The sequence below is a fragment of the Saccostrea cucullata genome, unplaced genomic scaffold (assembly GCF_032062105.1).
Source record: "Saccostrea cucullata isolate Sc308-1 unplaced genomic scaffold, CSIRO_AGI_Scuc_v1 ctg6554, whole genome shotgun sequence".
In the NCBI taxonomy this organism is placed as follows: domain Eukaryota; kingdom Metazoa; phylum Mollusca; class Bivalvia; order Ostreida; family Ostreidae; genus Saccostrea; species Saccostrea cuccullata.
The window spans coordinates 46,804-71,940 of NW_026918540.1; the positions used below are offsets into that span (position 1 = coordinate 46,804).

Genomic DNA, 25,137 nt, shown 5'->3' on the forward strand with positions numbered 1-25,137 from the left:
ATCGAAGAATCCGTGTTTTTCTTCATGGCTGACCGATGGATCATAATCCTGGTTTTGGCTGTATTGTTTCTCATTTTCATCAGAATTGGCCGTTGTTAACCCGGTCTTCCCGGAATACGATGTATAGCGATGATATCACTCTCCGGAACTTCCACCCCTGTGTTTCCCTTAATAATTTCTTGTGCGACCTCCATGACATTTTCTCCTTTAATTTCTTTCACCCCATGTAATTTAATGTTGTTTTTTCTCGAGTATTGTTCGTTCCAGTTTGATTTAGCCAGAGCTGAGTTGGCAATTTGTTTTATTTCATTGTTTTCTGTTTTCAGTTTTTCTATGTCGGATCTTAGCTTATCAATAGTTTCTTGTAATGATTTTATTCTTTCCTCATACATTACCTCCATTTCTTTATTGTGGTCAGAAATGATTTCTTTCACAATGGTACTAACAATAATTTTCAGATCATCATTTTTCACCGTTTTTTTTACGCTTCTCACAAAGATTTTAGATCCGCCAATATACTTTTCAATATCTCACCACCTTCTGATTGTTTTTCCGACTGTTTTTCACCGATTGTATCATCACTAATACTAACATTGGCAGATGCACTCCTATTTCCTGACCTTTTATTTTTACCCTGGCTGACGGACATTTTTAAACCGCAAGTTTTGTTTTCAAGCACCGGTAATCTGTTTACTGCACAACACTACACTGAACCGATTCACATGAACACTTTTCACGTGCACTACTCGAACACGGAACTCTCCATAAATTATGTCCCACAAACGACAAATATCAATAATAACTCACAAAAGTAGAAGTTTTTTCAGTGTCTAAAATAGAAACATACTTTTGATATGTATAAAGCGGGTACTACACCAATATTGCCAGTCTCTACGGAGCCGTCTACCAAACGTCCGTCTTGCTCACCGCCATTACTTAAAATCTGTCTCCGTGCACCTTTAAACTCTTAATGTTTGTTTATTGTCTTTTGAGTAAAACCGGAACTGTGTGACAGCAGGTGCAGTCCCATTTTTCTAAAGGCCTTAACTATACCGCATATTAGAAATCACTTTTTTACGAGAAATTATTTTGCGTTATTATACAACACGAGCTTTTCACAAGAATATTATTCTCGCATATATTTTACTAGTCACATGAAGCATCGGATGTATACAGCAGTCCCGCCTTACAATACCAAATATAGAACTCACAAAAATAAAGTGTAATAAAAAAAATTATGATCTTCATTATACCCCTCTCCCTGCTGCTTTTTTTTTATTCGTAGAAAAAATATTTAGGAAGTCCATGTGTGCTTTAAATTTTACCTTACCAAAAATCTCATATTCAATCATAAAATACTAAGAATTATATAATTGTACTTAGATTGTTCATTGACATTGAACCTTCAGACTTAAATTTACATTAAGATAAACAATTAAATTTACAGACAGACACCCATTATTATTCAAACAAAGTATGTTTTCCATGAAAACAGAATAGGTATTTACTGTATAAATCAGATTCCAATGGAAATATGAATATTGTAAAATCAAGATAATGTATCCTTAAACCTTTTTCATATGTACATTAATTCTTTTTTTAATTCTTTATTTATTTTACACAATCTTTTTAATAAATCAAAATACACAATTTATTATATTACAGATTGTTTTTTTTTCAGAGAGAGAGAAAGAGGGGGAGGGGGAGGGGGAGGGGGAAGGAGAGAGAGAGAGAGAGAGAGAGAGAGAGAGAGAGATGGCATGTTAATTCCTTTACATAAATAAAAAAAAACTTTTTCATTTTATAAAAACAATTGATTCCACTGATTTCAGTTGGTGTCAAAAGTCTCTCTGTCACCATTTTTATATGCTAAATATTTTTGAGTTTCATAAAAGAAATTAATATGTGAAGTCGCAAGTCTGACATCTAACTAATTTTTTCCTAAGCATCTCATTGTATATATATATATATATATATATAATATTTTATCCATAGGAACAGTAAGTTATGAATGTCTTTGTTTTTTACTAGAAATCCCAAAATAAAACTTTGCTTTGTAAATGAAATTTGCAACCCTATCTTTTTCTCACAATATCTTTCGAAACTGTTGAGGAAGGTTTGTACATTGTCACACTCCCATAAAATATGTATTATTGTTTCTTCTTCCATATTGCAGAAAGATTATAAGTTATTATCTCTTTTCCTTATTTTACATAGATATGAGTTTGTACCTAGAATTTTATTTAGAATTCTGTATTGAAACCATTGCAGTTTACTATTTTTTTTTGTAATTTTAAAAGGAGGTTTAAAAATCCTTTTCCATTCACTTTCCCCATAAATTAAAAATATCATTCCATCTTATTTTCCCAGTGGGTTCAATATCATTTACATTGATTAATTCATAAAACTGTTTTGTTTTTTTACACATTGAAAGAAAATGAGTGCTGGACAAAATTAATGGGTTAGGTAATTTTGCAATTATATCATTAGTGTCTGTTGCTTTCATCCATGCCTTTACAGCATGTATTATACCTGCAAAATTTAAGAAATTTAGCCTTACATTTGGATATATGAAAAGAAAAATAAAACATATTTTGCGTTACAGTAATGTCTGTAGAGGATTGTTCTGGCAATAATTCATACCATTAACCACATGTATGGAATGTCCGTATAGGTAGTAGCTCAATACCGGTTGTTTATCTGTGCCGTGTAATCTCAGAACCTGTGCGTAATATAGTAATTTCCGGATTGCAGCTTTTACTCCTGGTCTTCTTTAGGATTTATTTTTTCATCTATGTCGTCAAAGATGTCAAACACCACCTTTTCCTCCCCCACTTGGCCATAGATGTGCCCGTTGAATACCATGCAGCCTTGATCTTGGGGTTTTCGAGTAGATTATTTATCAGTTTTCTGTTCAAGTAGGTCACATCATCACTGAGGCGAATCGAAGAATCCGTGTTTTTCTTCATGGCTGACCGATGGATCATAATCCTGGTTTTGGCTGTATTGTTTCTCATTTTCATCAGAATTGGCCGTTGTTAACCCGGTCTTCCCGGAATACGATGTATAGCGATGATATCACTCTCCGGAACTTCCACCCCTGTGTTTCCCTTAATAATTTCTTGTGCGACCTCCATGACATTTTTTCCTTTAATTTCTTTCACCCCATGTAATTTAATGTTGTTTTTTCTCGAGTATTGTTCGTTCCAGTTTGATTTAGCCAGAGCTGAGTTGGCAATTTGTTTGATTTCATTGTTTTCTGTTTTTCTATGTCGGATCTTTGCTTACCAATAGTTTCTTGTAATGATTTTATTCTTTCCTCATACATTGTATGGCTCAGTAACAAATTAAACCATCTGTTGTAACGATTTATTCCAATGTTTCAACCTGAATTTAAAATAAAACAAAATATAATCACATTATGATGATAACGTCGTTCCGTAGATTTTTCAGAGCAGCGTGGGTTATACTGAATGCCACTGTATAGTTTAACAACACAATAATCACAATAATCATTGGTCCGTACTTCGCGTTAGTCACAAAACAGTGTCTACTTACACATTGATGGATCCAAAATAAATATTACTGAGCTATAATATCACAAACACAGGATCGTCTATCCATGAGGTAAACAAAACAAACTTCCGTTGACTGTAAACAATGAAAAATAATGTCCGACTCTAAAAGTTCCGGAATATCGTTAACGATACACTCCCCCCGACGTTTCTTGACAAGTTCACAACTAATCACATTCATCCACTGGCAGTATAACTACAAGTCTATGAACAGATCTGCGAATGACAGTGTCAGTACACCCGTCATACTTTGCACCTGGTCCCACGTTCTTGTATCGCACTGTGACGTCTCGTACCTTTCCGTCTGTTCCAGGCTCTGCCTCGGCAACTTGAGCAAGTTTCCACTTTCCACGAATTAGATTTGTATCCTGGACTAACACAAGATCACCCTGCTTCAGATTTCTCCTGCTTGTATGCCACTTCTGTCTCACAATAAGAGTGGGAAAGTAATCTCTAATCCATCTTTTCCAAAAGGTATCAACCAGCTGTTGAATGAATTTCCATCTCAATCGTGGATTGCAACGTTCTTCCATTTGCATCTGAGGAACTCGAACAGTGGATCTCCCTAACAGCAAATCATTCGGGCATAAGTATGTTCCTTCGTTTGGGTCACACACCTTGGTCCCGATAGGTCTCTCATTTATTAAATTTGCAGCTTCAAACAACACAGTTTGCAACTCTGAAAACGTTAAAATTGAATCCTCAACAGCAATTTGCAGACATCGCTTCACAGACTTGATTAAGGATTCACTACAATCATTCTCCCATGGAGCGTCCGCAGATTTGATGACGTTCCATTCTACTTCAAACATATCCAATTCCTTGCCTGCAGCTACTAGCTGTGTGCCTGCATCAGAAATCATTCGCTTTGGATTGCCACGAAGTGATACAAATCTCCTGAATACAACAAGGAAACTTCATGTGTCGTAACCTTCCGCCAAATCGATGTACACAGCCCTGCAATTGAGGCAATTAAACAATACCCCATATGCCTTTCCATGTGTTCGTCTTTTGACTGTGTCACGTATGGTATATGGTCCAAACATATCAACGGCACAATTATAAAATGGAGGTGCTGGATTCAGTCGGAATGAAGGTAAAACACCCATCTGTTGTTGTATTGTTACTTTATCCCGCTTTCTGCACACAACACAGTTTTCCTTGACTCGTCTTATGATTTTTCGAACTCCGGGAATGCAATATCTGCTTCTGATTTTTGCTAACGTCACCTCCAATCCTGCATGATCTTCATCATGAACACTGCGCACAACTAACTCCGTAAACTGACCCTTTCTTGGCAGCAAAAAGAATTCTCTCTGGTTCCATGATCGTTTGATCCATTCAGCCATGCGCTGTCCAACGCAAACAACCCCATCTTGATTGATGAATGGCCCAAGTCTTTGAAATTTTTTCATGCAATCATCTGGTAACTTTTCCTGCGCGTGCTTAACCCAAATCCTTTCTGCTTCCATAGATGTCCCTGAAGTGATCTTGCTACAAATACCTCTAAATGTTTTCCATTTCACAATGGCTAAAACCACGCTGGTAACTCGAAGAAGCTTCTTCAGACTGGCAAACCGTTCTATGTCTATAACAGCACATCCATGGGAAGAACGATTCTCAGAAGTGATTGACATTGTCACCCCAATAATATCAGGTATCTGATCGCTGTCTATGGTATTTTCTTGACTTATTGGCCAAAATTCAAATGGAGTTCTCAGAAAATCTGACCTGTTTTGCCACTTAGAGTCAGTCCCTAAAGCACTTGCTACTGCAACCCTTGTAGTCATGTCGGCAGGGTTCTGATCTCCTTGAACCCACCACCACTCAGTGGGATCAGATGTACTTTGTATTTCAGCAACACGTGTTGCCACAAATGTCCCAAAGCCATAACTCTCTCGCTGTATTTGCGCTCTTACAATCATGGAGTCGACAATATGCACAATCTTACTGAATTTGAAATTCATTTCTGTTACTAGTTTTTGACGCAGCCTAGACGCAAGCACTGCTCCACAGAGTTCAAGACGAGGGGTAGACAACTGCTTTGCTGGTGCAATTCGATTCTTTGCTATCACTAGGCTCGATGTGTATTTGTCATCTTCGGTATGCCATCTGATATAGGCACATGCACCGTAGGCTTGCTGACTTCCATCCGAAAATATAACAAGCATTGGATCACCTTCTGTGTTTTCCGGCATAAGGCATCTTTTGAATGTTAAATTCAGCAAATCATAAAGTCCTGTAAAGAACTGAACCCACTTGGCTTTCATATCTTCACTCATAGGCTCATCCCATCCAATTTGATTTTCTTTGGAACACATGGTCCTCATGAGAATTTTTGCAGACAATACATATGGAGCAACCAGTCCAAGAGGATCATATATGCCTGCAACCTGTCCTGCGAGTTAGACTGTCCGGAATTAGATGTAATTGTCCATCCTCAATATCATCCTCTGTATGCTTTCCACGTCTTTTTGGCGAAAAGTTCAGTTTTGCCTTGAACATCCAGACATCATCTTTGGGTAACCAAATCATTCCAAGAATGTTTTCCTGCTCGGCACATAACACATTCAATCCTGCAAAGTGGTCATCTTGATCACCAGAAACAATCCAGTGTTTTACATTAAATCCTCCACAGCTTAAAAGTCTTTCAGTGTTCAGAATTATTTCCTTGGCTTCACAAACAGTATTCACTGAAGTGAGTAAGTCATCCACATAACTATTTTTTATAACAAATTCAGCTGCCTTTGGATATTCTTCCCGATTCATTTCTGCTGTCATTCGCAAGGCCATGGTAGAGATTGCTCCGCTGGGTCTATCTCCAAATGTGACTGACATTAAGACATAATGATCAGGTGGTCTGTCTATCTGCAAGTCCCTCCAGACAAATCTGTGTGTGTGCTGATCTCTTTCCGACAGTTTGATTGCGTTGTACATCTTCGTGATATCTCCAGCAATTGCAATTTTTCTTTGCCTAAATCTGATAATAACTCCTAAAAGGTCGTTCAGAACATTTGGCCCCTTTGCCCAGTAATCATTCAAAACATGACCCATGTACGAGGACGATGAATCGAATACGATCCGCACTGGTGTAGTCTTGGAATTTGGTTTTAAGACTTCATGGTGTGGAATGTAGTGGATAGGTCCTTCATAAGTTTGCATCTCTTCAGCCGTTAATTTTCTTGCAACGCTTCTCTGCACCATATCCGCAATCTGGTCACCATATGCTTCACTGTACTCTTTTCCCGCCTTTTCTAAGCGCCTTTCCGTGCATTTCAACCGACATACCGCTGCATTGATATTGTTGGGGAGAGACTTTGGATCCTTAATCCATGGGTACGTAGTAGTCCAGTTCTTGCCCGCTTCATCATACTGAAGTCCCTCCTTTATAAGATGTAACTCTCGTTCCTCCTTTAACGTGTAGCTTCCATTTCCAGGTGGACACTTTCCGCACCTGCAACTTCCACACTTTGGTACACAATGCGTTCCCAGGCTTTCTATGTCGAAAAAATTGTCAACAGCATTCTTAAGGCTCTCATGGTTTAACCGTATTGGTTCGATTATCCTTCCAGAAGTATGATGAATGCACACAAGATTTGACTCCGTTGTAACAGGTACTCGTAACTTGGCGTGACTTCCTCTAATGCAGTATTCAAATTGATTTCGCATCAATTGAAGATTTCCAATTTGATCAATTTTCTCAGGCAATAAGATGCAGCAATCAGCTCCTATAAGCAGGTCCACTTTTCCTTCTGGTCTCACTATATCTCCCTCTTTAATCCCTTTAAAGAATTTCACAACTCCATGAACATCCACCTTTGAAATATCTGCTGTAATTTTGTTCCTTCCATATACTTTAACTTGCCAGACCTTGCCATACATGTCTGTCAGTGGCAGTAAGTATTCTTTGCTTTGAATACACTCAGATGTGTTTCCAACCTTCGTCACTGATAATGTCACTTCACGCCCCTTGAGTCCAAGCTTCCTAGCGGATTCAAAAGTTAAAAGAGAAATATTAGCACCAGGATCCCATAAGGTGGTCAATGGGATATTACCACTCTCTATTTTGCTGATCATGAGAATGACTCCCTTCTTTCCCTGCTCTTCATTAACAATGTTTACACTGTGATGATGTGCGCTCGCGTTCACTATCACCCCATGTAAGAAAGGATGATGAAATCTGCCGCATTTTTGTTGACGAAAATCTGTGATTTCACAGGGCTTTCTATTATTACATCTTTTTGATAGATGTCCACTTTTCAGGCAGCTAAAACAAGCACCGTTTCGTTTCAGCAATTCCATCTTTGTTTCTCCATCAAGAGCAGAAAAACCGGTGCAGTCCCCAATAGAATGATTGTCAGTCTCGTGATACCAACATTTTTTCCTGAAAGAGACATCATTTCTGGAAGCATCGTGTATTGCTCCCCTCTGTTTTCCATTAAGAAGCGCATCTGTCACTTGTGCTAATCCTTCAATCACCTGTTGCATTTTCTGTTCATTTTGCTGCATTTGACTCTGTATAACATTGACAAAGGAATCGTCAAATTTCTCATTTTTCTCGTGTGAGCTGGTAATAGTATGGATTTTTCCTTTACGAGAAACACTGCCATTATTACTTTCTCGAATATCCGAAGTCATATATTCAATTGCAGCTCTTTCATCCAAAAGGAATCTCAACAAATCAGAAAACGTTGTAGACTTCAGTCTAAGTTTCAGCAAAGCCCATTCTCTCTTCTGGATAGAGGGTAATAATTTCTCAATCTCACTGATCATGGTGGCATTGTCCATTTCTTTTTCCAAACCCATCCGCTTCAGAATCAACCAACATCCCTCCACTATCTCCACCATTTCTGTAAACTTTGTGCTGTCTCCCTCAGGAACTGCCTTCAATGCCCTTATGTCGGCCAGAACGGTGTCCGCCAACTTTTCTGGTCTTCCATACTTCAGATCAAGACGTTTAAACATTTCCTCAAAGTCATTATCTACTCCCTTTATAATTTCAAAAGGCTCTCCAGATAAGGAATTCTTCAAAGCAAAGGGATCTTTTCCATATGTTGGAATCATGTGAGTAAAATAGTCTGACTTAAAACTCGGGTAATTTCTAATCTTGCCGCTGAAGTGTGGCGGATCTAATTTTTTCACTTTCAGGGATTGTTCTTTCACGCATTTCTCTTGCGATGTGATTTTCTTGGTAGTTAATTTGAGACAAAGGGACCTGGCCTTACACAGCTCTTTGTATAAAGTGTTCATGTCATGGTTTGCTTCGTCCATCTTTGGTTTATCATTTTCATCATCTGAATCAAAGTTCTCTAGGTACTCACTATGTCGTACTTCCATATCTTTATATGACTGTTCCAAATCACTGAGCATCTGTTTGACAATATCTGATTCCTCTTCATCCTGAATTTTCTCCAAAAGGAGTCCATATATTCTGTGGAACCTTCCCTTTGCTGTACTTCGCTTTTTCCGTAACATCTTCCTAATTTCCTCTCCCATGTTCTCCAATGTGTTGAAATGTATGGCTCAGTAACAAATTAAACCATATGTTGTAACGATTTATTCCAATGTTTCAACCTGAATTTAAAATAAAACAAAATATAATCACATTATGATGATAACGTCGTTCCGTAGATTTTTCAGAGCAGCGTGGGTTATACTGAATGCCACTGTATAGTTTAACAACACAATAATCACAATAATCATTGGTCCGTACTTCGCGTTAGTCACAAAAACAGTGTCTACTTACACATTGATGGATCCAAAATAAATATTACTGAGCTATAATATCACAAACACAGGATCGTCTATCCATGAGGTAAACAAAACAAACTTCCGTTGACTGTAAACAATGAAAAATAATGTCCGACTCTAAAAGTTCCGGAATATCGTTAACGATACATACATTACCTCCATTTCTTTATTGTGGTCAGAAATGATTTCTTTCACAATGGTACTAACAATAATTTTCAGATCATCATTTTTCACCGTTTTCTTGACGCTTTCTTTCAAAGATTTTAGATCCGCCAATATACTTTTCAATATCTCACCACCTTCTGATTGTTTTTCCGACTGTTTTTCACCGATTGTATCATCACTAATACTAACATTGGCAGATGCACTCCTATTTCCCGACTTTTATTTTTACCCTGGCTGACGGACATTTTTAAACCCCAAGTTTTGTTTTCAAGCACCGGTAATCTGTTTACTGCACAACACTACACTGAACCGATTCACATGAACACTTTTCACGTGCACTACTCGAACACGGAACTCTCCATAAATTATGTCCCACAAACGACAAATATCAATAATAACTCACAAAAGTAGAGGTTTTTTCAGTGTCTAAAATAGAAACATACTTTTGATATGTATAAAGCGGGTACTACACCAATATTGCCAGTCTCTACGGAGCCGTCTACCAAACGTCCGTCTTGCTCACCGCCATTACTTAAAATCTGTCTCCGTGCACCTTTAAACTCTTAATGTTTGTTTATTGTCTTTTGAGTAAAACCGGAACTGTGTGACAGCAGGTGCAGTCCCATTTTTCTAAAGGCCTTAACTATACCGCATATTAGAAATCACTTTTTTACGAGAAATTATTTTGCGTTATTATACAACATGAGCTTTTCACAAGAATATTATTCTCGCATATATTTTACTAGTCACATGAAGCATCGGATGTATACAGCAGTCTCGCCTTACAATACCAAATATAGAACTCACAAAAATAAAGTGTAATAAAAAAAATTATGATCTTCATTATACCCCTCTCCCTGCTGCTTTTTTTTTATTCGTAGAAAAAATATTTAGGAAGTCCATGTGTGCTTTAAATTTTACCTTACCAAAAATCTCATATTCAATCATACAATACTAAGAATTATATAATTGTACTTAGAATGTTCATTGACATTGAACCTTCAGACTTAAATTTACATTAAGATAAACAATTAAATTTACAGACAGACACCCATTATTATTCAAACAAAGTATCTTTTCCATGAAAACAGAATAGGTATTTACTGTATAAATCAGATTCCAATGGAAATACAAATATTGTAAAATCAAGATAATGAATCCTTAAACCTTTTTCATATGTACATTAATATTATCATATTTCAGTCATTGACCTTTTATTTTTGATTTTGACTATAGAATATTTTTTTAACCGTTAACATACTATTGTTTGATAAAATGTATATATTTTTCCTGTCTCTCTCCCTGTACACCCGTAGGTTGTACATTAAAATCAACTTGCTGATGGTCTTGTCACTACACAAATTTAATTAGATCAAAAATTTGACATTTAACAACCCCTTGACCTCTGTACAAAACACTCACACAACATGCCAAAATTTTCCCTGTAATCAATTATTACACTTTTTAATTTCGTAGTTCCTGTCATTTTAAAGGTATTTTGGAGTTATTTTGAAATTTGATATTGCAATGGTCAATTTATTATTTATCATTTAAAACGGGTACTACAACTTTGGGATCAAGTATAAATGATTCATGTTTTTTTTTCTTCATTTATGTCAAATGTTCAATAGCAAAAAAAAACAAAAAACAATTAAATAAAAACAATACCTTGATTAACAGAGAAAATGTAGTTGTCAGATGAAAAATATCATTGGAAATGTGAATTTCATACACATTTAATTCATTCTGTCTAATACTAGACTACAATGAAATCAATTCTTTTCACCTATAGAAAAGATATAAAAGATTTACATTTTTAATTTTTTTTAATTTTATTTGTATTATATCTGCATTTATTTCATTGATACACGAGCATTAAGTCCATAATCAATCTTTGAAGTTTTTAAAATATGTGATTCTTTTTATCTATATGCGTAGTGCTATCTAAAGTGAAACTAACACATACTTAATAATACATGTAGCTTCAATTTTTGAAACACAAATGTCATTAATGAAATATTTCCGCATTAGATTAACACAGAGAAATTTATTATCACGCTAATTGAAACGTTTGCTGAGTGATAAAGAATTCATGGGAAACATATCGTCTTGATTCCCAAAATGACTCTGATTGTGTGGACGTTAGTTCTCTGTGTTGTGATGTACGGACCTGTGACTGAGGCCTGTCCTCGTGGATGTTACTGTAGGAGGAGTACCTCCTGTAATGGGACATATGTAGACTGTTGGAACAGAGGGTTAACTGAAGTACCCACCAATGTCCCCACAGATACATGTGAATTGTAAGTAACTGTTTCAAAGTATTCTTACATGTAAGTAGAACTAAAGTAATAGATGTATGCTTGTGTGTTACTTTTGATCTATTTGTTTTATATTCAAAGTAATGTTAATTCATTATAGACATCAGTTTGATTTAACATGATTATTATATTGTCATTAAAAACTTGAAAATGAAACATAAATAAAATATGTCTTAAAAAAGTTTATTTTAAATAACATAATGATAATATTGTGATTGAAAACTTGAAATAAACAAATAAAAGATTTTTTTTAAGTATGGCGATAATGTGATCTGCTAGTATGGGAAAATTTATAAAGCATAAGTACCACTTTGTATATATTAAGGTATATTAGCAATAAAGCTATTGTTAATTTCTATCATAAGGTATAAATGATAAAGATTTTAATAAAAAAAAAATAATGATTAAGATTTCATTAAAATCTGTCAAGAGCTTACATGGTCGCGTAATTTTTTTTCTGATGTACTGTTACTGATAGCCGTTCCAGACTATGATATTGGAGAACATTATTATCATGAAAATCTTTTTCCATAAAATCATGCATTATGGTTCTTCTACTCTTAATGGAATTACTCTTAGAAAAGAGTTATAAGATTAGTAATATTACAATGGAATGGAAAAATATGACTATCTCAACTCTATTTTTGAACACGCTTCTCGTTATTATGAAACCCCTTTCACTTAGAAAGGAAATTCATATCTTGATGTTAAGGTATCCGATCCATATAATCCTCAGATTCAATGGAATTGAATGCATAATAGATATGCATGGGCTGAATACTCGGTATAGTTAGAACTAATTTTCATCTTTTAGTATCAGAATGTAAGAGTGGGACATGTCCTAATTTATGACCTCTTCCTGCCCTTGACGAGTTATCTCCCTTTGAATTTACTCAATAAAAATTAATTTCACAAAAATCTGTCTGGTAAAAAAATTATTTCTGATTGTTTTTCTATTCCCAATGATCTAATACATCTTTCCACCATAGCATTTTTTGATATTTGTAGTATTTATTTTTTTTTCTTAAAAAACTTCCTTCCTTCTATAGACTTCAATACAATCTATGATAATCAATTTCTGCTTAGGTTATAAAATTTTTGTAAATTTTTCTTGGTAAATCCCTTTCTAGTTAAAGTCAATTAATAGCAGATATTCATTGAACTAGTGTAACCCCGTGGGGATCCGGGTTAGAATAGGTCCTTAGTACCCCCTTGCTTGTCGTAAAAGGCGACTAAATGGGGCGGTCCTTCGGATGAGACCTATAAACCGAGGCCCCGTGTCACAGCAGGTGTGGCACGATAAAGATCCCTCCCTGCTCAATGGCCCTGAGTGCCGAGCATAGGCCCAAATTTGCAGCCTTTCACCGGCAATGGTGACGTCTCCATATCAGTGAAATATTCTGGAGAGGGACGTTAAACAGTATACAATCAATCAATCAATCATTGAACGAATGAAAAATTACTATTAAGGCTGACTGCTTCATGATCATCAGGAATTATTATTATTTTTTTCTAAACTATCATGTGATCAAATAGAAATATTATTATTCCTCGCTCTTGCAAAAGCGAGGAGACATTAATTCTTATTCGTCTGTCAGTAAGTCAGTCTGTCTTTACGTCAGTCACAAAAACGTGAACCTTGCCCATTACTTTTGATTTAGTGGAGTTATGACTTTCATATTTCACATGTGTATTCCTTGTGACAAGAATTCTCTTTGGGTACCACATTTGACCTTTTGACCTTGATCTTGGAGCATAACAAAATTTTACACGCAAAATTTCCAAACTTTAAATGTGACCATAACCTTTAAACTATAGGTACTAGGACTTTAATTCCATATATATTCTTTGTGGAAAGACATTTCATTGGATACCAACAACTTTGACCTTTTGACCTTGACATTGGAGATTTACATACTTTTGAACGGTAATTAAGTACGAGGACTTTCATTCTTAACATATTTAACCCTTTTGGCAAAACCTGTAATTGAATACAAACAACTTTGACCTATAACCTTCGAGATATATGAAGAAAAACGTTGACCGTAACATATTCTTTCAAAGATAATACAAGTAGAGGCAAGAAATCATTGATGTCAGCCATCAATTGTCGCCCTGTAAATAAATGATTTAGTAAGATATCATGCTTTAGATGTGCATAAACATTTATCTATAGATTAAATCTTCAGGCAATAATAGAAATTAGTCTGGATCATGCATCGAACCGAACCGCTTCGACTAGTCTGATAAAGTTATGCGTCTGAAAGATCGAAACTCTAGTCATGAAAATATTAAGCTTCCAAACGGATAAAAATCAAACAAACACGATATCGTTTTGAACTTTATAATTTCCTCAAGTAACTGTTGGCTGCATGAAATATAAATTAGAATCAGAAACACGCTTCTCCTATCGTCAAAGATAGATTTGACTTAATGAAAACTAAACAAAAACTGTGTAACGTGCGTTTTTATCGGATACGTAATTATAAAATCCAGTGTTCGAGAAAAAAAGGGGGACCTGTCGTTATGTCGGTAGTAATGATAAGCAACTTTTTATATTATATATGGCCTAAAATCATATATATTTTCAAAGATGTAACTCATGGAGGTTAATATATTATGTATCTCGTAATCTTTTGTAATTTTGCGTGTAAAAGGGGAAAAACCCTCTAATGTATATTTTTTTAATGTTTAGATAACATTTAAATCTGAATAACTTATTTAACCTCAATCCTCATAAACCAAAAGTTAAATTTATATGCATAGAGCTGTCCGGCCCTCAGGGCTGCAATAGAGACCAAAGTAGAGAAATTGCAGCTTTAGCAAATACATAATCCTTTTTCTAAACAACTCTTTCTTTATCTTATTTCATAACATTGCAGTCACATCATTAAAACCAGTTAAAACATGTTGGCCTGAAATCCTCTCATTTGAATATCAATATCGGCAGAATTTACTAGTAAACGCCTATTGACAGCCTTATCAGATTATCGCACACTTTCGAAACACAGACAGGGATCGAAATAAAAACTGTGTTCCTTTGTTGAAGGAAATGAAATATTTTAAAAGGTAAATTGCTACAGATATGAAGTTTAATTTAGATTTTAAAAGCGAAACTAAAATTTCACGAATGCGTGTTTCTATTGTATAAATCCGATGCTACATGTCATGTAACTAGTAAAATATATGCGACAATAACATTCTTGCGAAAAAAATAAAACTACAATCCAGGACATTCAGAGAAGAAAAGTTTGAAAGCAAAATATTGTCAGTCAGTGAGGTTGTGGTGGGCAGACTTTAACAGTTGAGCGCACCTGGTGAATAGCAAACATCAACAATAACAGAGCTCGTGCTCTGTTTAGTGTTTACAAAAACTGTGTACATTTCACGAATGCGATCAATTTGCTAAACTCTGTACACAACAATTAGCGCGGAATGACGATACGTGTGAAGGGTTTTGCTTTCTAACATCTCTACTGTGAACATAATTATTTTTCTGGATTAAAGTCTTTATATTTTTCATGAATACACAACAAAATTGTAACTTTACCTTAGTATTAAGAATAAAAGGTAAAGTTCAACGATGTGTCAACCAAACCCATCTAAAAATTTAAAGTTTCAATAACTTTAAGATGAAAACAAAATTTTTAATATACTTTTATGTGATATGCTATTAAAGTATATAAGACATGATATTATACAGAAAATATTATCTTAAAATCTGTCTCCATGCACCTTTAAACTACTACAGTTTGCTTATTGTCCATTTAGTAAAACCGGAACAGTGTGACAGCAGGTGCAGTCCCATTTTTCTAAAGGCCTTAACTGGACCGAATATTAGAAATAACTTTTTCTACGAGAAATTATTTTGCGTTATTATACAACACGATCTTTTCACAAGAATCTTATTCTCGCATATATTTAACTAGTGAACATTTTCGGAATCACGTACACCTGACAACGTACTACAGACTGCGGACTTTACAGGGAAGGGAACATGTCAAAAGCGTCATTTAACGAATATACCTCTACGTGTTGCATTTCTTTTTAAAATTGATAAATGCAATTCTACTATTCGAGTAGAATACTATTATTAATTATTTTTATGAAGATACAATTAACCTCTTGCAAACCTACAAAGTTCTAGAGTATTTAAACCTTCTTAAAAATATTTTAGATAAACATGCATACTGCTTATTGTTTATCTAATCCAGAATATGTTGTTTATTTTCCAAACTTCTCAATAACTTAACTTAAAAATATGATTAACATGATAAATGAATGATGGTATATTTCACTAAATTCTATTTTCAATTGTTTAGTATATGACTAATAAGTGATTTTACTCATTAAGTGTATCAAGGTAGACAGTGAATATCTATCACCTGAATAGGGTGTGTGTGCATGTGTGTCGGGGGGAAGGGGTAGACTAAGATCAATTTATTGATATTTATTTAAAGAAAAATACGTATTAAAAATGCACCCTTTTTATCTAACCAGTTGGACTAAAATGAACAAAAAGAATTTTAGCATTTTTGAGAACGATTCGTATTAATCCAAAACTAACAAAGGGATCTTATTATCATAAAAACGTTCTATTTCTGTGCATGTGTTACAGTTTTATAAATATCTCCAATTCAATTTCATTTAATTTTATGCTTTAAATTTAAACAAAAGTTTTAAAATTTGCGCACAGAAGTTGATATAAAGTGATTTTACCCTCCCCCCCTTGATGCTTAATACTTGAACCTTAGAGTTACGGGCCTTTTTATTCACAAAATCAGTGACTGAATTCGGCATCATTTGGAAAATTCTAAATTATTCACTAGTTTCAGTGTTTGTGAAATTCTTGATTCATATTTCTTATTTCTTTTTCAATAGAAAGGTTTTCAACTTTATCTGTCCCTTGTTCTTGTGGTCCATATATATCTTTCCAAAAAAATAGGCTTTAGAACTATAGAGCCCGATCTCATGAAATTTGAGGCAGAACAGTAATTTATAGATTTATTTAAAGATAAATAAAAAACATTTGGATTTAAGAAATTTTCCACTTTTCTGCGATGTATTATTAATTAATCATGGAAGGGAAATGTTGCTGAAAAATTTAGTAAGGCATTTGCCTCATTGCCCCAATGGAAGCTTCGAGGCCTACGCCCCTGAAGATTCCAATACAATCTTTGATCTCTTCACATTACTAAAAAGTATCGCAGATACTTGTACAATACCTACACGTTTGTGCATATAATCAAAATGCATATAGATACATTTTAATTACTCAATAAACACAAATTACGCTTGTTGTTATGTTGATTCATTTATTTTTTTTCATGTTTAAATTGTGCCACATGCATGGAAAAAATCCGAGAATAGTGAAAATAGGTACACTATATCCCTAATTCTTAAAGAAAAAACATATTAATATAAAATACTGTGGATTATATTCAATTAATTCCTTAATTCTTAAAAGATATATTAAGACTTCTAAGGGTTCTAATAATGGAAAAAAAATACTCGGGTTTGAATTATTTTCGTAATTAGATAAAACCGATAAATAATTTTTTCAAAGGTGACTTCACAACAGATCTTAACTTCCCCTCAGGAGGTTCTGTTTGTCAGTAAGGTTTTTGATCTATCTTTTCCTTGTAAGGACTGGTGTAATAAACCATTTGATCAATCTTATAATTTATTTTTATACATTTTCTATGTAATGACGTACTTTTATTGTGTAAGATAATATGTGCCTCTTTAAGGAGGCTGGGGGGTCAACAATTTAACAAGAAAGTAACCACCAGATTTAACTTATTTTTTTTGATATGGTATCTTAAGCTGTCAACATTCATTTGACAAAGAAAAAAATCATAAATTTTAGTTTTAAATTTTGATCATTTTCTATAACTTTATATGGAGCTCTTCTTTTAAAGGAGATAGAAATAGTCTGAAAATGGCTGCCACCCCCCAGCCTCGTTAAGAGTAAGTGGCTTTAAGAAACACCAAAAACGTATTTCTATACATTCCCTGAAAGCGGTCTTTTGTTCGAAAGTCCGCAGTCCGTAGTACGGTGTCAGGTGTATGAGATTCCGAAAATGTTCAGTTATATGAAGCATCGGATGTATACAGCAGTCTCGCCTTAAAATACAAAATATAGAATTCACAATCTCCTGTAGGGATCCGGGTTAGAATAGGTCCTCAGTACTCCCTTGCTTGTCGTAAGAGGCGACTAAATGGGGCGGTCCTTCGGATGAGACCGTATGAACCGAGGCCCCGTGTCACAGCAGGTGTGGCACGATAAAGATCCCTCCCTGCTCAAAGGCCGTAAGTGCCGAGCATAGGCCTTAATTTGCAGCCCTTCACCGGCAATGGTGACATCTCCATATCAGTGAAATATTCCGGAGAGGGACGTTAAACAGTATACAATCAATCAATCAATAGAACTCATAAAAATAAAGTGTAATAAGAAAATTGATGATCTTCATTATATCGAAAATACCCCCTCCCTTTCAAACTGCTTTTTTTAATTCGTAGAAAATATTTAGGGAGTCTATGTATGCTTTAAGTTTTACCTTACCAAAGATCTTATATTCATTCATATAATACTAAGCATTATATAATTGTTCTTAGAATTTTCATTGGGAATGAACCTTCAGAGTTTTTATTTACTTTAAGATAAACAATTAAATTTACAGTTAATATATACAGAAAGACACCCATTATTATTCAAATATAGTACCTTTTCCATGAAAATAGTATATATTAGTATTTACTGTATAAATCAGATTCCAATGGAAATACGTATATTGTAAAATCCAGATAATGTATCCTTAAACTTTTTTCATATGTACATTAATATTATCATATTTCAGTCAGTGACCTTTTATTTTTGATTTTGACTATAGAATATTTTTTTATCGTAAACATACTCTTGATTGATAAAATGTATTTATTTTTCCTGTCTCTCTTCCTCTACACCCGTAGGTTGTACACTAAAATCAAATTGCTGATGGTCTTGTCACTACACAAATTTAATTAGATCAATCATTTGACATTAAACAACCACTTAACCCATGTACAAAACATACACACAACATGCCAAAAACTTCCCTGTTATCAATTATCACACTTTTTAATTTCATAGTTCCTGTCATCTTAAAGGTATTTTGGAGTTATTTTGAAATTTGATATTGCATTGGTCAATTTATTATTTATCATTTAAAACGGGTACTATCGCTAAGGATCAAATATAAATGATTCATGTTCTTTTTTTGCTTCATTTATGTCAATTGTGCAATAGGAAAAAAAAATAAAAAAAACAGTATCTTGATTAACATAGAAAATGTGGTTGTCAGATGAAAAAAATCATTGGAAATGTATATTTTCATCAACATTTAATTCTTCAGTCTAATACTAGCCTACAATGAAATCATTCCTTTTCACCTTTAGAAAAAATATAACACTTTTAGATTGTAAAAAAAAATTATTTGTATTCTATCTGCATTTATTTCATTGATACACTTGAGCATTAAGTCCATAATCAATTAATCTTTGAAGTTTTTAAAACATGTGATCCTTTTTATCTATATGCGTAGTACTAATGTGAACCTAATATATACTTTAAAATAATAGCGTCAATATCTGAAACACAAATGCCATTAATGAAATGTTTCCGTATTAAATTAACACAGAGGAATTAATTATCACGCTAATTGAAACGTTTGCCGAGTGATAAAGAATTCATGGGGAACATATCGTCATGATTCCCAAAATGAATCTGATTGTGTGGACGTTAGTTCTCTGTGTTCTGATCTACGAACCTGTGACTGGGGCCTGTCCTAGTGGCTGTTACTGTAGGAGGAGTACCTCCTGTAATGGGACATATGTAAGCTGTGGTGGTAAAGGGTTAACTGAAGTACCTACCAACATCCCCACAGATACTTGTTTCTTGTAATTATAAGTAACTGTTTTAAAGTATTCTTACATGTAAGTAGAACAAAAGTAGCAGATGTATTCTTGTGTGTTACTTTTGATCTATTTTTTTTTTATTCAAAGTGATGTTAATTCATAATAGACATCAGTTAATTTACAAATGTAATGTAACATGATGATTATATTGTAATTGAAAACGTGAAATAAAACATAGATAAAAGATTTTTTTTAAATATGAAAATAATGTAATCTGCTAGTATGGGAATGTTGATAAGGTGTAAATATCAGTTCATATATATTAAGGTATGTTAGCAATAAAGCTAATGTTAATTTCTAACATGTGGTATTGATGATAAAAATAATTAAAAATAATTAATGATTAAGATTTAATTAAAATCTGTCAAGAGCTTATAGGCTAGCGTAAAATTTTTTCTGATGTACTGTTACTTATAGCCGTTCCAGACTATGATATTTGAGAATATTATTATTATGTAAATCTTTTGTAATAAAATCTTGTATTATGGTTGTTCTACTCTGAATGGACTAACTTTTAGAAGAGTTATAAGATATAACAATGGAATAGAAAAATATAGGACTATCTCAAATCTATTTTCAAAATATTTTCAAATCTATTTTTGAACATGCTTCTCGTTATTATGAAACCCCTTTCACTTAGAAAGGAAAAGGAGATCTTGTTTTTAATAGCTGAAAAGAAAGGGATAGTTTCATAAAAGTTCAACATAAAATTATTCGGAACAAATATTTCAAATTTGCAAAATCTTTTGATTGCATTGATGAATTTCTGATAGCTAATAAATTAGTAGCATTGATTTAGAATCATAATGATTGATTTAATCACTTCGAATACGATAATGATTCTTTTTGAATAAACTTTGTTAATATAAAAAAAGTTCAACAAAAACAATTAAAAGTAATGATCGGTAATACAGGTCATAAATCTATTGAAATAATACCTATTTTGAGCATAGCAAACATGGACCTTGAATATATCAGAAGTGAGATCTAGTACAATGGAGGTGTTTAAACATTTAATCCCTCATTCTGTTTAAAAAAAGGTCCACGCATAATACATTCTTGAAACTTTTATTTTACATTTTATAACTATTTGAAGATTTTCCACAAGAAATTTAATTTTACCAAATACAATTAACTTTTTTTCTAATTCTTGAAGAGCCCTTCCCTAGTCATCCACGTTTGTCATTAACTTAAGTCAAATTATAGTATGACGATTAAGCTTCAATTTCTTTATCGAGTTGACCAATATATCAGGAAATCTTCTTTGACGAATATAATTAATTCACTAAACAAAACAAATTATGTAAAGGGCATTTCACTTAACTCTGGAAGAATTAAACCGTTAAAGCGGAAATTTTAGAGTGAGACAAATTTTGCGATTTGTACTTCAAAATTGGTACTTTAATCTTACCGAGATGTAATTTTGGCGATTTTAAAATGCTCTCTATAGAAGCTATTACAAAGAAAATGCAATTATTTTTTAGCGATAAATAATTTAAGCGATATCAACACCCTGGCTAATAATGCCAAAATTAAATCCTCACTAAAATTTCTGCTAATTGGGGTATACAGTAGTTGGAATCGTGTGCCAAAGAGAAGTAAGCATTCTGTCTTCACTGGTCAGAACCACCATCAACCCTACTTATTGATCAGTAATGACTGTTATGAGCATATCTCACTTTTCCGAATGGTACAGGTTATATTTAAAAGAAAATGTTTAATACAGTGGAATGTTTTTTGTACATTTTCATAAAATTTTGGAGGAAAAAAAAATCACCACGTTTGAAGATAATATTTGTCTTCGACGGTTTGTTGAATATACAGATACTGAAATTAAATTTTCAAAGAGTCAAATATATAAAAGCAGTAATGTTTCTGATAATAAGAGCTGATAAATTAACACATTCAAAGGTGTTAAATAAATTGATACCTATGATACGAAGGCTTATTGACGAGTTTTTGAATTATGCAAAGTTTTGATTTTTAGCCGCAGTTCGGTTTCGTTTTTGTACATGAAAGTGTCGACATATTTTTACAATCCAACATATCTGAATCACTGTGACGTGTACATCTGCAGAAAAACTTGTGTAGAGACACCATTTTTTTCAAATAAAACAACATTCCACGTATCAAAAGTAAGTTTGATATGTACTCTAACTAATACTGAAAACTTGTCTAAAATAAATAACACTGACAGATATCGGAATATTTTCGTGTTGTCATTTTACTAGTTACGAATACCCATTTTAAGCACTATTATAAATTCATATTCCAGAGCAAAAATAGACTTTGTCATGATAATCATATATATGTAGGAGGCGTGAGGTATCATTAAAATGAGCTCAGTGCTCACCCTTCCCCTAGTTTCTCTTTATACTTTGAAAATACGAATAACTTATTAGTAAGCTATCAAATTAACATTTTCAAGGCATATATGGGGCGTATTTTATTTTTCATTTAGGGTTGAATTGAATAGGTACCCCAAGCATATTCGGAAGTCGTCGGCTTATTTTTTACTGGTAAAATTGACACCTCTGTTAACTTTCGAAAAATTTTTTTTTATTGGGGGGGGGGGGTGAACTTTTATTATACAATATTTGATTCCACAAGTCATTAAACTACCTTGACAAAAACTTAGATCTTGATGCCTCATATATTTATAGCACTGCCGAATCAGTTTCTTATTCGGAACTGGTCAAATAACTGTAGTTTAATTAAAGTATTTTCATGGATTCAATTTGAAATTACATAAAAAGTAGTCCCAATTCCTATAAAAAATGAGCATTATTTTTTAGAAGAGGTCATGTACATTCAAATTATCGTTTTCTGAAAGACTGTAGGCAATCTGGATATTTTTTTTTTGTCTGATATGGAAAAAAAACTGTGATATTTATGACTGCTTTTCATAATTGTTAATTGGAAATAATCGAAATATGCTTTTTTTATCTTGTGTACCTACAAATTATGCCCCGAAACACCTTATTTGACATAGCTAATGTTATAAAGCATCATTATAAAATTATATCAGATATCTAAAACAAAATTTCATATACAATTATGGATTTTTTCAATGGTGAATATGGTTTGTTATTTACCAGATAAATACAGATATTTGTAAGACAGTGACGTTGCGCACGGTGTTGGTGTCAGTTTCGGTAACGTCAAAATGACGTTATTTTACGTGAATTTCTGGAAAATTAATTTGACGTTGCTTTTTTCCTTAACATTTTTTACGAAGAAAAAATAAAAACCCAGTAATACCTCCAATTACATGCATATAGTGCAATTCATTGAAAACACATTTAGTTAAACTCTCATTAGTAGTTAGTGTGGATATATAATACAACAAATAAATTATTCTACTATTTTTTCAATCGTTCACGGTGCCGCGTCATACCTAAGACGTAAACAAAGGTAGTGACTGTTCCTTCGTCAAGCGCTCGGCACTAGAAGTGAAAGTCACGGGTCTTTCGGATATGACCTTAAAAACGTAGGTCCCGTGTCACGGTAGGCGCTGGCACGATAAAGAACCCTCACTGCTCAATGGCCCTGAGTGAAGAGTATAGGTCTTAATTTGAAGCCCTTCACCGACATACAGTGACGTCTCCATATGAGTGAAAAATTCTCAAGAGGGACGATAAACAATATACAATCAATCAATCAATCAATATTTGTTGAATGGGTCTTGAGTAACGGTAAAATAGTTTTCATGATTTTATAAACTTGGCTTTTATTTAAATATTTATGAGTTCATCTTAATTGATCCCAGGATTCAATTAACTTCTCTTCTGGTCGGATATAATCATGGACTGTCTTACAAAGTATCAACTGTATTTTACTTATGTTTCTCCTCACAGTCTATATAAAAATGATTAAAATGTGTCTGTTTCAATCTGCGAGAAAAGGGCTCTTAGTTTAAGAAAAATCCAAAAGGGAAATATATACACGTATTATACGTGGCCGTACTTTGATGCAGATATTTAAGGTCTTAACTCTCTCTGTCCTTTTGCATGCATGTTCAAATTTGAAATCATAATTATTATCTTACCATAAATTTACGTTTGCGTAATTTTTTTTTCTTGTGTCTTAATTCGGACCCGGAATGGTACAAGGATATATAGTTATATACTTATACAGTGTACTACAGTATACAGTGCGCATGTTTTACTTTCATAGGCGTAGTCACAGGGAGGCAGCTTTTTTAACTTGCGAATTTTTTTTTATTGAGGGGGGGGGGGGGCAAGAGTATGTCTGTGCCCCCCATACTTTTTAATGAAGAACAAAATCACAGCTATATTGAAATAATATTAAACCTCATTTTATGGCATTTCATTCAATGTTCAACAAATGAGTCAGCATTTCTCTTGAAGTAATATTTCAATGGAATTGAAAGTAACGTGCCTTTGAAAAAGTTGGCCACTACCTCCCCCCCACCCCCCACCCCCCACCCCCCTCGAGATCTTTTTCTTAATAACATGGCAACATTTTGTAGAATTTACACCTCTGTCTTGGATTTTGAGTGACGCGTTGACGGTTCAAAGCATACGGATTGAATGACATTACAATCTTAATAATTTACATCATCTACATCGTATTTTAATTTTTCTACCAAATTTTATGTTTGTATTGTTTGTTTTAAGGAAGTTATCAACATTTTGTAATTGCGTGTGCGACGCCCCTGTTACCGATCTACATGCGTTTTTCATGTAATTGACGGAATAGTCAAATCAATATCTTTGACAAATGGAATTTTTTAACCAATATTTTTGTTAAAATGTATTAAGTGTACAATTACCGAGCGAATGTTATATAGGTTTCATATAGTGAATTGTTTTGAAATTATGAAAATAGTGCAAATAGTGCAAATGCCGCCACAATAGTAATTTTAACCTTTTTGACACCAACACCGTGCGCGACGCCAGTATAATGTCCAGATAACAACTGAAGACTTCCGTGTATTCCATCCTTTGTGTAGATGACGTCGAAATATTAAGAAAATTAATAATTCTGCAATAGACTTGCTTAAATATTTCCTGCTTATACCTTTAGCATACTTCGACCGTTGCAACGGTTTCCATTAATTGTTTTTCAATTTTATTAGATGTATTCATTGAGACGTCACAATACCGCTCCACGATCACTGACACTCCGGTGAATACGTCTTGAATTACTGTGTTATGAACTGTTCGAGTCTATAAGTAGACTATATAATGATGAATAATGTTTTATTGCATAATAAGTTTTTAGATAAAATACTACAGGAATCTCTGATGATAAATTATTGAAAACAATTTTAGGGAATAATTTTCAGAGAACTTCAATGGAATCAGATAAGCACACTGGGAGACTATGCCCTCGACGGTTTGTCAAAT

The 25,137-nt window shown here is 33.7% G+C and overlaps 3 protein-coding genes across 5 annotated transcripts in view; 1 reads left to right on the forward strand and 2 right to left on the reverse strand.

The window, feature by feature from the left end:
• Positions 1-3,742: 3,742 nt before the first annotated feature.
• LOC134267596 (uncharacterized) lies at positions 3,743-4,438 on the reverse strand. Its single transcript, XM_062749801.1, has one exon. It carries the CDS (start codon positions 4,436-4,438, stop codon positions 3,743-3,745), a length of 696 nt encoding a protein of 231 aa, XP_062605785.1.
• A 1,513-nt stretch (positions 4,439-5,951) lies between these two features.
• LOC134267606 (uncharacterized) lies at positions 5,952-9,071 on the reverse strand. The gene has a single exon (XM_062749811.1). The coding sequence runs from the start codon at positions 9,069-9,071 to the stop codon at positions 5,952-5,954; it is 3,120 nt and encodes a 1,039-aa protein (XP_062605795.1).
• Positions 9,072-11,523: 2,452 nt separating this feature from the next.
• The window catches only part of LOC134267615 (leucine-rich repeat and transmembrane domain-containing protein 1-like), a 65,644-nt gene continuing 52,030 nt past the window's right edge, over positions 11,524-25,137 (forward strand). For 2 of the 3 annotated variants that reach the window (XM_062749814.1, XM_062749830.1), the window contains exon 1: positions 19,494-19,747. In XM_062749814.1, coding sequence (XP_062605798.1) covers positions 19,557-19,747 — 191 coding nt within the window. In that variant the 5' untranslated portion in view covers positions 19,494-19,556. Of the gene's footprint in view, positions 11,792-19,493; positions 19,748-25,137 lie in introns of those variants that run through there. The other variant, XM_062749821.1, reaches the window with a different exon arrangement.